We start from the raw sequence: 14705 nt of genomic DNA on the forward strand, positions 1-14705 counted from the left end.
ATGTCCACCGCAGATTAGATGATCTGAAATTTAAATGAGCCTTCTGGTGATTTTTGGACCATTCCAGGTAGAAATTGTGGGCCAAATCTGTGATAAGTGCAACTGAAAAAAGAGCAGATCAAACATGACACAAGTGAAGATTTCAATCTGAGGTCGCAAGCAGGAATATATCCCATGAAGTTATGAAAATGAATGTGATTTACAACTTGGATGAAAGAAAAAATAAATTAAAAACTAAATAAAATAGTGGGATCACTAAATATTTCCATATGTATAGACATAAATATTGCTGTGATAAAGTGTTACACACGAAAAGTAAAATGGGAATGCATTCAAAAGCAAAATCATGAATATTTTTTGCGTGAACTAGCACATAAAGTGTAGTAAACAGAAAATATTTCATGTGACCATCCTGTGCCTTTAAAACTGCACTAATTCTCCAGGCAGGTTGTTCAACATTTAGAGGATTTGTCACAGTTCTTCTGTGGATTCAGTCTGTCTCAAGTGCTTCTGTGTCTTAATATAATCCCAGACTGAATTCACGATGTTGAGATCAGAGCTCTGTGGGGCCCAGAACATCTGTCGCAGGACGTCTTGTTCTTTTTTGTTCCTGAAAGTGGTTCTACATGACTCTGGTTGTATTTGGGCACATTGAGCTGCCGCAGAATGAATTTGGAACAGATTAGATGCCTCCCTTGAACACAAATCTTCTGAAGTACCTGGAACTTTGGTACCGTAATATACATGCATATGTGCAAAAGTACAGAATTACTGTATGCCCTAGTGTAGTAGAATTTATGTTCAATTCACAAAAACAGAAAATGTACTACAACTACAGATGTAAAAAAAGGTGCAGATTTTTCTGTGTTTAATAGTGTGTTAACCTCATCCTGTAGCAACAAATGTAAATACCAAAGCAAAGGAAAGCTCTAATAGTTTGAATCTTACAAGCAATTACTTGCATAATAATTTGGGTTCTAAATCATTGAAAATGAAACATAAATTTACCTTGAAAACTATCTGAATTCACATGTTTGGAATTCCAATCTCTGGCTCTTCTAGAAGGTTGTTTAATTTTGTTCTGTCAGTGACACAGTTACTCGAGATTCTTTTTCAGGCTTCACAGACGTAGAAAATGTAGGTTTTCATGAAGTAGGTTTTCATGATGTGCATGTTTCTTTGTTTTCATCAAAGAAACATGCACATTATCATCTGGTGTCTGAAGATTGTAAGGTATAAAAAGGAGATGCACAGAAGTTGCCCAGACTGGAAATTGCCTGCAGTATAGATTAATTCAGAGTCTGGTAAAGTGAAAAACCAGCTCAGGAGAGTCCAGATAGATTACTGGAAAAGGCACTGCAGCCATATCCAAACTTTATATTAGGCAGCGTCCAAGTAGATTTATATGAAATATTCATAGAAGGCTATTAGCAAATTAGATAGAGCAAAGTCTTAAAATTTTTTTGGCATGGCCGTTTAATTTATTAAATAAGTTTAAGGCATCAGCGTCTCAGTGCTTTTCGGTGTTTCACTTAGGGAAGTATTGATTAGTGAGCCTCAAAGCCACTAAGGAGTCATCACACCACAGTGTGACCTGAATACCACCAGTGTCATTACTGCGGTGCCACTGAGACCACAGGCAGCGAGAAGATCAGTGGATGGGAGTGGAGGGGGAGATATAAAAAGCCTGGAGAATCATCGCCTCTGCTTAACACTTTCCTGCACTCGGGGACTTCGACAGATTGGCATATGATTCAGTTACAGTGACGGCGCTCCCCCTCCGTCTAAACACTCTGCCTGTCCACATTAGGACGCCTGCTGTCACCCACCGTCAGTCACAGATGTAGCTCTTTTCGGGCCACAGACAATCATAGCAAACCAAAGGCTATCTGTCAGTTAGTGTTTTTCCGAGCTGTCTCTCCGTCTGATGTCGTGTGTGTGTGATCGCAGCGTCCCAGCTCCACTTCTGATCCCTGTTTGTGTGTGTGTGGTGACCTACAGGAGAAGGCTGATCTCGGGGAGCTTAATTTCTCGCTGTGTTACCTGCCCACTGCAGGCAGGCTCACTGCTACAGTCATCAAGGCCACCAACCTCAAAGCCATGGACCTGACTGGTTTCTCAGGTAAAGGATTAACACACTCGCCCACATCAGACCTGCAGCAAGCAGCTGGACTGGAAACTCATTTGCAGGAAAAATATGACAGAAAGCAGCTTTAGTGATGTATGCCGCTTCCTGAGTCCTTTTGGGTTTATACATTATTTTGAGTGATAACCGGCCACGCATACAGTTTGTCATGAAGCCATGCAGCTTCTCTTACATGTGGACATCACTAGGAAACGTGGTGCCAGTTTTACGCCATTTAGCAGCAAAAGAAGCTGTTTTCTCCAGCTCCAAGAGGCAGTGTGTTGCTTGAGGGACAAGGACTCTGACTCCCATTATCACTACTGTTACCCTCACTTGCAAGAAAAGCCACCAAGTTTGCATACAAAACATGAGCAGAAAGGAATTTTTTTAGTTCATGTCTTGTCATCAGTAAAATCAGCTGCAGGTGAAGCTCCAACAACAAGTCTGCAAATCACACTGAGTGCTAATGCTAATATTTAATTAACAAATATTGCATTACATTACAAAGAGATTTTATTTTATACCATCCTTTACTTAAAGACTTGATGACTGCATCGGCAATGCCCTGCGATTAAATGGGATCTCGAATGATAATGACCACACGCTGTTGTTATTGCCCCAGCGTGACTGCGGTGCCTGAAAGATGCCTAAATGCAGCATAAAGACTGAGTCGTGGGTGTGTTTTTCTGCTGGCTGCTGTCACCGAGCTGCACATGTTGAATGGATAACTGGAGTGATTCAACCTGCGCTGCTTTTTTCTCCCTTTGTGTTCTTAATCCAGCTTTGCCAAGGTGACTTGATTTTCATGCCTTTTATGTGTTACAGATGCGGATACCTGTGAACATAATACCTATCAGCGTTCGCAGGAGTCAACCCTTATCTTGTTCTCTCTGCTTCCTGCCTCCTGTTTGTCTGTCTCGCTCTCTTTTCGTCTTTTCTGGTTCTCAACCAAAATCCCTCTTTTTCTCGCTTTTTCTGCGACTCGCTTGTTCTCCTTCTCGTCTGCCTTGTTTTCTCTCACTCTTCTCCTCTTTCTCCATCTTTCTGTCTCTGCTTCAGACCCGTACGTGAAGGCCTCGCTGATATGTGATGGCCGAAGGCTAAAAAAGAGGAAGACCTCCATTAAGAAGAACACACTGAACCCCACGTACAACGAGGCGCTGGTGTTTGACATTCCCAATGAAAACATAGAAAGCGTATCCATCATCATTGCAGTGATGGACTATGACTGGTGAGTGGGTTGGGGTGTTATATTATATTATACGCTTGCATGCCCCGGGGGCTTTAAGATCAAACCGATCATTACGGTGAAGGAGCTGCTCACTGACCGCGTGTTTTCCCGCATACGGTGTGGTGTTGCTTTTGGGTCGTCGCATTTTGATGGTGTTGTGGTTGTGTTGAACACGATGAGGTCCCTCTCATGAGTCAGCCTCCTGGTGGATGTTCCCTGTTTTACATAGACGGGCACCTCATGAATAGGCATGATTTATGCTAATGGTGAAGGAAGAAGTGTAACCCTGCCAGTGTTTGTCTGTCTGCCGCTTGCAGCAACACTTGGCTGGTTGTTGATGTGTTTGTGTATAAATGCACCGCCTCCCTATTATGTAGTCTGCCCTCCATTTGGCATCTCTATAGGTGTGTGCTTTTGTATGTTTGTACTCGTGCCCGCTTCCCCACTGACATCAGGCCTTTATACCGGGCTGTGTGTATTTGTGAGCTGCTATTCAATATCCTTCCTCAACTGCTGTTCTCTTTTCCCAGTACTCAAGGTTGATAAATGAGACTCTGCCTGTTTCTTACAAGCCCTCTCTCTCTCTCTCTCTCTCTCTCTCTCTCTCTCTCTCTGTTTTTTTTTTATACCCCTCTCTCCACCCCCTTCCTTTTTCGGACTGTCTGCTTTTTCTCTCTCCCTCCGCCTCTCTCGTCCTTGCTTCCTTCCCGCCATGCCTTTGCTGCGTGTCAGCATTGGTCATAATGAGGTTATAGGGATGTGTCGTGTGGGCAGCGACACTGACGGTCCAGGGAGGGAGCACTGGGCAGCCATGCTGGCCAATCCACGCAAACCAATAGAGCACTGGCATCAGCTTGTGGAGGTAATGAGCATATGATCATACGTGTGTTCGTGACTGTATGTGTGTGTGCAGCCATGTGGCCCAACTGTGACCACATTACACTACGTTCCAGTTTTCCTGTTGGCGCTGAGCACTGCAGCCGACATGATTTTTCTCCTATGCTGATTAGTATTTGAAGTAGTGGTAGCAGAGGGAACAGCAGTAATGGTGGTACAGTAACAGTAGAAGAAGTAGCAGTGATGGAATAACTATTTATTCCACTATGGGTAAAAGTCCCATGTATGTAATTATGAATTTCAATGCACTTAATAGGCGAGATGTGTCATTAGGAGGGACAACTTTTAATTACTTTATATACTGTTGTTTGGAAATTAATCTGCACCATTGCATCATGTGTCAAAAGCCAATTATATGATTTGCAAGTCCAACTTTAATCACAGAAAGTTAATTACTAGCTATAGCGGCAATAAAATTCTAAATACCATATTTACCTCTGAAATACTGGAGGATGCTGCAAACATATTCAAACTGTATATAAAGAACTAATTGAAGATTTTGGCAATTATGCTCTTTTGTTGTTGTTCTTGAAAAGAGATGAGAAGATTGAAGCTACTTCCATGTCTAGAAGGTAAAAATGAAGCTATGAACGGGTAAAAGAAACAACATATAATGCAAACTTATGCATAGAGAAGCTTGACTTGTCTGAGCTTTATGTTTTTAAGATAAGCTAAAACTTTGTTAATCTCAAAGGAAATCCTTGTGCCGGATATTGCTCAGAGAGAAAAAAAAGCATTACATTACATAAGAAAAACGATGAGATGCAGGTAAGATACGTCACAAAAATAAAGTAAGGAAGCTAAAATAAGGCTAGAATTTATTGAGGACAATTCAACTGATTTAATGAGTAATATTATACATGATGAATTAATATTGCACCTGAAAAGTCAGATGAAAATGAAATATTGCACTTTATGTCGTACATCACAGTGAAACCTCGCACATGTGAACAAAATTGTGCACATGAAAATGAAATATTACACATGACACTGAGCCATGTTCGCTGTTTCACTACATTCCCAGTCTTTATGCCCGGTTAATTGCCTGCTGGCTCAGATTTAGCACACAGACATGAGGATGTGCATGAGTAAACATGCTTTTCCACCGCCATGCACATGTAGGTAGTAGTAATGGCAGTATTTGTGTTACTGCTGTGCACTGCTAGAAGTGTGTTTTATTCTAGCTGAACGCATGAAACGGTTGTTGCTTTTGCCATGCAGAATTAAAAGAAACCAAAACGTCTCCTTTCTTGCAGGAAAAAGCGATTGGTACATTTGTGTCGAAGCCTGCTCCAGCATCCTCCCCGAAGCCGCACATCGTGGTGGACAGTCCCCACTCCGATTAAAACTGTAAGCATCTCCTCCCTCTTTTCCAACAGCATGGTTTTGAGCGCACAGTTGCTCTCCAGTCTTTGCTGTATTGTGCTGTATTTGTATTCTACAAACAATCCAACGCCTGCCTGATTTCTGCTCGTAAAAACGTACGCGCTTGATTGGAATCTTAAGCACACATCCGTGTACCGTGCGGCAGATGCTCTCCAGCCAGATTTACACGAGAGAACCAGTCAAGTCTTTAAAAGCATGACCTAACTGTGAGCATGTGATAAAGTGGAGGCTGTGGAGCTGTCAGATGTAGGAGCTCTAAGGCAGAAGCATCTGTATAATCTAGATGTTTTGGGTTATGTAATGCTTCTCCCCCTCCTCCCCTCGTACTTACAGTACTGCATGCTGTTTATATATTCTCTCGCCCCCCCTACTGTCTCTCTCGTGCTTAATCTGCCTCTTCTCCCTTATTCCCTCTTTCCTCAGGTCATTATCATCTCTACAGCTCCAGACTTTCCTTTCTTTCCTCTCATCTGTGAATAATTCTCTCCATTAAAGACAGAGAGACACGGAGACACTGCTAGTGTCCAACTGCTAGTGCTGTTTTGCTCCTGCTAATGAATCCTTCAACTCCTGTGCTGTCTTACCAAGCCGGGGGGCAAAAAAAAAAAAAAAAAATCAACAACATCCATCACAAGCTACACTTTGAGCATCAGACTACACATTTACAAACACATGCGGACATTAAACAGTACTGTAGGACTGATATCAGGTGTAAATTTGGGATCAAGCAAGGAAACGCACACACTCTCTCTCACACACACACATAAATACACAAATACTGAGTTTGTAGTATGTGCGTAGTTCATGTGTGCTTCAGATTAGTGTAGTATTTCATCTAGAAGGCGTGTGGTGTGACAAACTTGTCTCTCTTGAAAACAAAAAAGAAAAAAGAAAGCCATCGTAGAATGGTCATTTCAACCAGGACCAAAGGTTCATGCCCTTGTACAGACTATAAAAGAAGAAAATCTCTCTGTCAATATTTTTCTTTGCAACATTGGTGTACAGTATTTGCCGTACTGTATAGGAAAACATCTCACGTAGTACTTTAGCAGGACAAAACATCTCCGGTGGATTCTCCCAGCCATTTTGGACACCGTCTCCAGGGTCCGCACCCTCTGGTTTCAGAGCTAACTCGCTCATTTTCCCCAGAGGATGGACGACGGAGCGTCCGGTGGTCTTTACTGATGTCAGAGGAGCGAAAAATGACGACAGACTCATTGGTCTAAGCATGTTACGCAACCTTGAAATGTGTCCCTCTTCCTCATGCTTTTTGTCAGTCCTCATGGTGCTCATTAGTCATTTTTAAATTATTTTCCTCTGTCATTTCTGTGACACAGTAAACACACATGCAGCCACCAGGAATGGAGTTCATTCATATTATTTATTTTCCAGTCCACTGAGGATGAGACATTGTGAGCATCTGAGAGACATGAACTATTTGAATGTCTCCGGCTTTCACGCCAAACCGCCAGACTTTTCCTATCGCAGGACTGAGCAGGTTGAATGAAACCTGGGTTTATTGTTGGACCAGCATCTGTTTGGAGTGCACTCGCTGGAGGATGTATCCCACAGGGACGGATATCACCACTCTATTTTATTTTTCTATCATGCCAGGACTTTATATTTTATTTCTCAAGAAGTCATCGTCGAGCTTCAACAGACAAAATTGTTTTGTCCGAGTCCATATCATGTCCCTGACAAGACTCTAGAAGGACACACACGTTCGTGTTGCTTTTACTAGTGTGTGTTTCTGTGTTTGTGGGTGTGTTTGTTTTGTATTTGTGCGCATCTGTGTGTGTGTGTATGCCTGTGTGTGTCACTGTGACCTTGTGTGTGACACGTTCCCGTGCTCACCGCCTCCCTCGTCCTTTTTTTCCGTCTTTGCCTCCCTCACTCCCCGAATCCCGGCATCCACAGACTGAAAAGCTCGTCTCGGAGCCAAACGTGTCTTCTGTCTTGTCTTTACAAGGAGCCATTTTGTGTGTGTGTGTGTGTGTGTGTGTGTGCGCGCGCACGCGTGTGTGTGTGTGTGTGTGTGTGTGTGTGTGTGTGTGTGTGAGAGATTGTATGTGTGTGTACTACACGTGCCTCATTGCACTAGGTGGGGAAACACTGTCTTTCATAGACATTAGTTTGTATTGTCTATGTCGTCTCTGAAATCAGCTGCCAATCATCCAGCCCTCTTCTCCTCTCTAACCCTTTGCCTGATGTAAGTAACTGTGTTGATCGTGTACTTCTTTCAGTAATTTGTGTACTGTATGTCCGAGGGAAAACTCAGATGGCACAGCGATAGAAAAATTAGAATTGTTGGGTGTGTTTTGATTACATTTATGAGAAGAAACACAACGAAAAAAGAAAAAAAAAAAAAACAAAGAAGAAAAAAACTAAACTGCAGAGGCTCGTCTCTTACGGCCAACAACAGATCATGACAAATTTAGATCCCCTTAAAGCAAGACAACAAGGAGGAGGTGTTGTGAGAAAACAAAGCGCCTGGAAATTTCTGCACTTCCTTGTGTAAACTGATACAGACTTATAAAGCCATGTCCATCACCGCTACTACAACTGTAACCTCAGCAAAACAGTACAACACCTCACTACAGCTACTTGTATTGCTATTGTTGCCATTCTTCCCTCTCATCCTCTCACGCACAAACACACACACTTCTATAGAGGATTGTGTAGGCGCGCGGGAGGGAGGGGATCCAGTTTCATTCTCTTTACCTCTGGATCAAAGAAAGTTACGAGAAGGTTACAAATTCCGCATCATACCTGCAAGTATTCTGTGTAGTTTGTCGGGAGGGGGGGGTTTATTGATCAGCTTGTATAAGTAGATATGCTATTGATCCATTGGTCTCGAGGCCCCATAATTCTTTCCTTCCTTCCCAGCCCTCTCTCTCTCTCTCTCTCTCTCACTCTCTGCTTGTGTCTACCCTATTTAGCCCTTTTGTTACTGCCTTGTGATAGATTACAAAACTCATAGTGGAACCAGCACATTCCCTCTTACTCACTCCCTCCATCCGCCGCCTCTCCCCCGCCCTCCTCTGTTTCTGTCTGCCTGATTACTGTCTGATTACTCATTCTCTCGTTCTCCCTCCTCCAGCGATCCTCACCTTTCTTCCCCTCCCCGCCGCCGCCTCACCCTCACCTATCCATTTCCCGCTCTATTTCCCTCCCCACTTCCCCGACCTCCTTGATCCTTTGGTTTCCTCACATCCCTCCATCTTGCCCTCTTTCTTTCACCGTCTCTGTTCGACACCCCCCCACTCCTTCGTCCTTCCTCTGTTTTCTCTCTCTCTCTCTCTCTCTCTCTCTCTCTCTCTCTCTCTCTCTCTCTCTCTCTCTCTCTCTCTCTCTCTCTCTCTCTCTCTCTCTCTCTCTCTCTCTCTCTCTCTCTCTCTCTCTCTCTCTCTCGCTGTCTTCTCTCGTTTGTGCAGTTCTGAATGGTCATGGGGAAACATGTTTGCATGCTTATATTAACATGAATGATGTCAACTTGATGCAATGAAAATTATATAAGTGATGCTTTAAGCAAAATCTGACAATGAACTTGATACTAATACTACTAATGACGACTAAATGGAGACCTAGCAATTGTTTATCTCTGTGGTCAAAAACAATGATGAAATAACATTGTTTATGCTGTATTTATCTTTCTCGAATTGGTATTCTCTTTTTTATTTTCAGTTGTTTGGGTTTTTTTATATATCATTTATTGAAGAGGTTTACTTTTTTATTGGTTAATGCTGAGAATTTGAGTGAGGGGTTCAGTCAGGGCAATTGTTTCAGTCAGGACAGCTGTACCAGGTGGCAGGATGTCGGTGAACGTGTAAGTAACAGCGTGGCTGAAGCATTGAAAATGGAAATAAAGGATATGTATCATCCAGCCTAGTGTATCTCCGACTTCTTTTTAATCCAGAAGCAGAAACGGCGGTGGAGCTGCTGTCACACATACCAGGCGGTGTGCTATATATAAAATGCAAAGCCCTGAGCATTTCAGATGTACACACTCTATTTTTGGAATCTAAGACACTCTACCTGGACAAAAACTGCCTGAACTTTTTTTTTTTTTTATCACCAAGGTCTTTCAGCTGTGCATTAAGTTGTGTGTAATTATTCAGTCACTTTGTCATGAATTCTTTATTGTGGCCGCATTTTGCCTAAATGCAAAATGGAGCACAGCTGCCTGCCCTGTGTGCTTTTTTCCCCGACAGCTGCCCTCCTACTTCTATTTAGTCGCCCTTGATTTTTAAATCGCTCATATTATTTGTCATGTGGATATTGTCCCTTGTTAAGGCAAAAAAATAAAGAAAAAATGCCCACCAGTGGCAATCTGCAGCTCCAGCAGAAAGCAGAGTGAGGAGGAAACCTCGGATGTGCAGGGGAGTGACAGGGATGGAGGAGTGGGAGAGGATTAAACAAATGAAGGAGGATGAAGAGCCAACCAGTAAAGAGGAGGAGGAGGAGGAACACGAACGGGAAAACCTGGAGAGGAGAGCAGATAGCTGCATGCAGGATATGTGTGAATGTGTGCAGAAAGTGGAGACAGGAGGTGGAGGAGGATAGCAGCTCTGTATATAGACACACTCATCATGGGGGCACCTGCAGCATACTGACAGTGTTAACAGTTCAAGAAGAGTGAAACACACTCGCACACACACACATCACATTCACACACACACACACACACACACACACACATATACACACACACACACACACACACACACACACACACACACACACACACACACACACACACACACACACACACACACACACACACACGCGCGCGCACACACACACACACGTGACAACGCACCAGTTAGCACAGCTTTAATGCTGGAGACTGCGAGAGGAAAAATGAGAGGAGGGGCTGGAGGGGGGGGGACTGCTGTCTCCATGGCAACTTTCCCACCGTGCAAAAAAAAAAAAATCATTTAGTCGGAAAGACATTTCACTCAGTTCAGTGAGCTGAAAGAGGCAGGGAGGGAGGGAGGGGGAGCAAGTTAGACACTGGGGGTGTTGTGTGCAATATAGAGTTGTTTGTATCACGCTGGAGGGATTTATCTAAAGGTGTCTAAAAGCTGACAGCAAGGCATTAACTCTTATTGCTAATATATCTGATTATTATACGCAATCATAATGAATTCCCTGGCATCATTAAAGATGAATGCAATAGCTTTGGGTGATGCTTTGCTGTTACAGTTTTCTTGATAGGACCATCTGCATGCAGCCGAGTCCACGTCTTTATGTAACAGTCACCTTATGTTATGACATTAAACCTGCAGCACCTGCACGCTGGAAAAACCTTCCGTGACTCCAAACTTTTGTTTTTCTCAGTCTGAGAGTACTGTGCAAAGGGACGCCGACCTTTTTATACAACCACTTATTATGCCACGTACACAGTTTTTAACATTTTATTCCAACACTATAAATAATACCCCAAACCTTTCAAAATAATGAATGCAATGAATGCATGCAAGTGGAAACCTCCCCCAATAGGAGTATTAAAGGAGCTTGCCTCCACGAGGGAACAGAGGATTTATACAGGAGCTGAGCCCCAGGATCTGACCTCCTCTGTAAACTGCTTTCGTGGACGAACTTGATATTCATCTAATGAACAGAACCTTATGTGGAACAGCCTTGACATTACATCTCTGCTATCATGGCTTCAAACAGGGGTTGCTAAAGGGAAACTTGTGACTGCATGTTTCTTTCCAAACTGTATAAAAGAAACCGACCTGGAAGTTAAAAAAAAATCCATATTTAAGCTTCTTTTCATTACTAACTTCTCCTCCTGCACAGCACAGGTGCCAGACTTTATAGAAAAGGCTCCTGAGACAGACTGGATACTATCACAGTATCCCAAATGCTCTGGGTAGTTGTGGGAACCCATTTGTGTGGATGTCAGTGTATCAGCATGCTGGCTGTGATTACCTGTTGTGAGAAGACCATCTGGCCCTCAGCGTCCCAGCTGGGTACCTCGGTCAGGAGACGAATTGTCTTTACCACACCACCTGGACCTCGCAGACATGGAGCGCCGAGGCACCCACCATATTTCTCATTCATATTTTATTATGTCATTCCCTGACCAAACAAAAAACAAAAAGAGAGAGAGAGAGAAAACACCAGCACACCCGGAGAGCAGGCTTTCTATATTGCTTGGCAACTGCTGGCATTGTGTGTGCTGAAGTTCAAAGCAGAAAGAGACACAGTATATCCCTCTGAGAAGCATCAGGGTTGCAAAGTAAAGGGGTGCCTACGCAGACACATTCACACGTATACACAGCACGTAAACATCCACGATTCATTCTGTCAGTTTAATTTGGCCATGTTGCTCAGTCGGAATAAAAAGCTCTGCAGGTGGATTTAATGTTTGCATCCAAGGGGGGTAGCCTTGGATCCAAGGGGGGTAGCCTTGGGCATAAACCCTCCCTGAGATGAACTTCTCTAAGGTCGCTGGAAGCAGCCTTGCTTGCTGACACCCAAATGGAAAAGCTGTTCAAGCCCACAGCTTGCTGCCCTTCCCAGAATTTGGGTTAAATTGATATGGAGCATTGTTTCTGTGGGTGGTTTTGAGTTTGATGATCTCTGAAGCCCTTTTGCTGAACGCTGTGCTGAGCTGACTCGCTGTCGGTGCCACAGGGGAGAGGATGCTATTGTTGGACCCAGAGAAACAGCGTGCCGAAGTGTTACAACTACAGGTTAGCCGCTGGTGTATTGTGCTGATCTGACAGCAGCTAACACGCTGATAGCTGCTGTAGTAAGTGTCCTCCTGTTTCTAGCACTGAGCTAGAGAATGAGAATGAAAAACTAGGTTATGAAAACCTGAAAGGCACCTCAATGGGACAACTAGGTTCAGTCTTTCAAGTATCAAATTTTATTAAAATTTCACCAAGACAAAAACCAGAAGATTTATTTTCTGAAGAAATAAACGGTGTACTATGGCTGTTGTCTCTGGAGCTGTTCCTAAATGTAATTTATTCAGTCTAAATATATACATCCTATAGATAAACCTTCTTAAGGCTTTCTGGCCTTTAAGTCATAATCTGTAACCTTGTCTCTGTGATTACAAAAAAATAGGCATCTTCTGGACTTACTTTAGATATTTGCTGACATCTTCTGGAGATATGGTTACACAGCATTTGGAAATCTCCAGTGCTTTAGCTCAACAAAAAAAGAAAAATGCACTCCAACAGTATTTCTTTTGTCATGGTTCATTTTAAACAAAAACATATACAACATATTCCTTTCTGTAATGTCTGGAAAATATCTGCTATCCACTTGAGAGAATGCCATAAAGTAAAAGGTTTGTGATATTTTCGCCTTCATTTTCTGTGCCTCAGACTCTTGAACGTTCTTTTTTCATTCAACAAATAGACAAATCTGATTCCAAGAGCTACACACTCTAAAAGATTGATCCTGAACCACCTTAATGTTTCTAAAATTATAGTGTGTAAAATGCAGCTGCGGGATGCTGGATCTTTCACAGTTGGGATTGTTTAAGTCTTGCACAGATTCTCAGTTTTACCCCTGTGTAAATCCCTCTGTTGGCCTCTTGCTCTGTCTGCCTCAAGACGGTCATTAGATGGATTTGAAGCTGCTGCGGTAAAGATGACCTCTTTCATGACTAATGCTGCTGGCAGAGCACTTGCAAAGATGAGGTTTCGAGGTTTAAGGCTGGATGATAGACACTGATGACCCTGGCCTCCAAGCTTCATTTACTCTCAGTGTGGACATCTATTTTTTTCTCAGGTTATGGAGCTGGCTCAAGAGAAGTGTAAAGACAGAACTGTTAATTAAACTTTCAGCTTATGATATGGAATATTGTCTCAGGTACATACAACAGGTTTACACAAGCAGGATTTGATTTGATATCTTATTTTTTCAACTGAGGTGTTCAAATATGTTGACTTAAAAGAAGCTGAAAAGCAAAGGGAAACTTGCCCATGCTTTTACCTCGAGTAAGGCCCACTGAAAAGATTATCTGACAATTGCAGGTTATTCAGAATGTTGTTGCTCATTTTTACACCACCTTTATCCATCCATCCATTATCTATGCACTGTTTAATCCTCATTGGGGTCACTGAACCCCTTGCTGACTTAAGGTGAAGGCAGGGGACACCATGGACAGATCACCAGTCTATTACAGGGCTACACATAGAGACGAACAATCACACTCTCATCCACACCTATGAACAATTTAGAATCACCAGTTAAACTCAGCATTGTCTTGTTTGTTTGTTTTTTGTTTTGTTTTTTACAGTGGATGGTTCAGGACCAAAATATATTTTTTAATCTGCTGATTTGCTATGAATCTATCATCTTAGACCAGTCTGCACTTTCAGTCCCCAATAACAAAACTAGAATTAGGAATAGGTATTAAAGGAAAACTACTGGTTGGTCCCTCTGACTGATTGATTATCATACATGACATCAATAAATGACTGATAGTGAGGCACCAGTGTGGCAGCAGCCTGTAGTATCTGCAGCAGGTGGACATACTTTCATCTACTATTCATACATATATATAGAAAAGGACATCAGAACTCAAACATGCAGATCTACTTTTAGTATTTGTTGTTTTTCTCCAGTTGTATATTTATTGAAATCAAGCCATTTGACAGATTTAGAAGAAAAATCACAGTTTAGTATAGCTGTTGACAACTTACCTTTTTACTGAGTGGAAGAAGCCTGTATTTGTCACAAATGCATTCAGGAATGTGAAATTCTATTTTTGCATATCATAGTTGGGGCCAGAGCCGTGGTATGATCGGGTTAATGGCTTTGCCTTGGCTTCGCTGGGGCTTGAATCCTCGACCTGATAGCCCAGAGCCTCAACCACCAAGTCACTGAAACTGCCTTATTGAAGCGTGAAGTTCAAATAAACTTTCTTATGACCACACTTATGGCGAAATAAAAACATTTTTGATACTGCACACCGTTAAATAGGACACGACTGAAAATTAATTAGTAGCTTTGACCTGTGTGAGGCAGTGCTGTACTCTGCGGCATCTTAACTGCAGAAGAAAAAAAAACACGAAGAAGAAGACGCCGCTATTTGTG

The 14705-nt window shown here is 42.6% G+C and overlaps 2 protein-coding genes across 2 annotated transcripts in view; both read left to right on the forward strand.

Annotated features, from left to right (window-relative positions):
• The window catches only part of syt3 (synaptotagmin III), a 36171-nt gene extending 26649 nt beyond the window's left edge, over positions 1-9522 (forward strand). Inside the window, exons 9-13 of the mRNA XM_022195009.2 lie at positions 2002-2122; positions 3185-3356; positions 4089-4218; positions 5510-5603; positions 6063-9522. Of these exons, the coding sequence (XP_022050701.1) occupies positions 2002-2122; positions 3185-3356; positions 4089-4218; positions 5510-5599 (513 nt within the window). The 3' untranslated portion in view covers positions 5600-5603; positions 6063-9522. The remainder of the gene's footprint in view (positions 1-2001; positions 2123-3184; positions 3357-4088; positions 4219-5509; positions 5604-6062) is intronic.
• Positions 1-14705, forward strand: part of tbc1d17 (TBC1 domain family, member 17) — a 278375-nt gene that overhangs the window by 30814 nt on the left and 232856 nt on the right. The window lies entirely within an intron of this gene.

Source organism: Acanthochromis polyacanthus, chromosome 21 (genome assembly GCF_021347895.1).
Source record: "Acanthochromis polyacanthus isolate Apoly-LR-REF ecotype Palm Island chromosome 21, KAUST_Apoly_ChrSc, whole genome shotgun sequence".
Classification (NCBI taxonomy): Eukaryota; Metazoa; Chordata; class Actinopteri; family Pomacentridae; genus Acanthochromis; species Acanthochromis polyacanthus.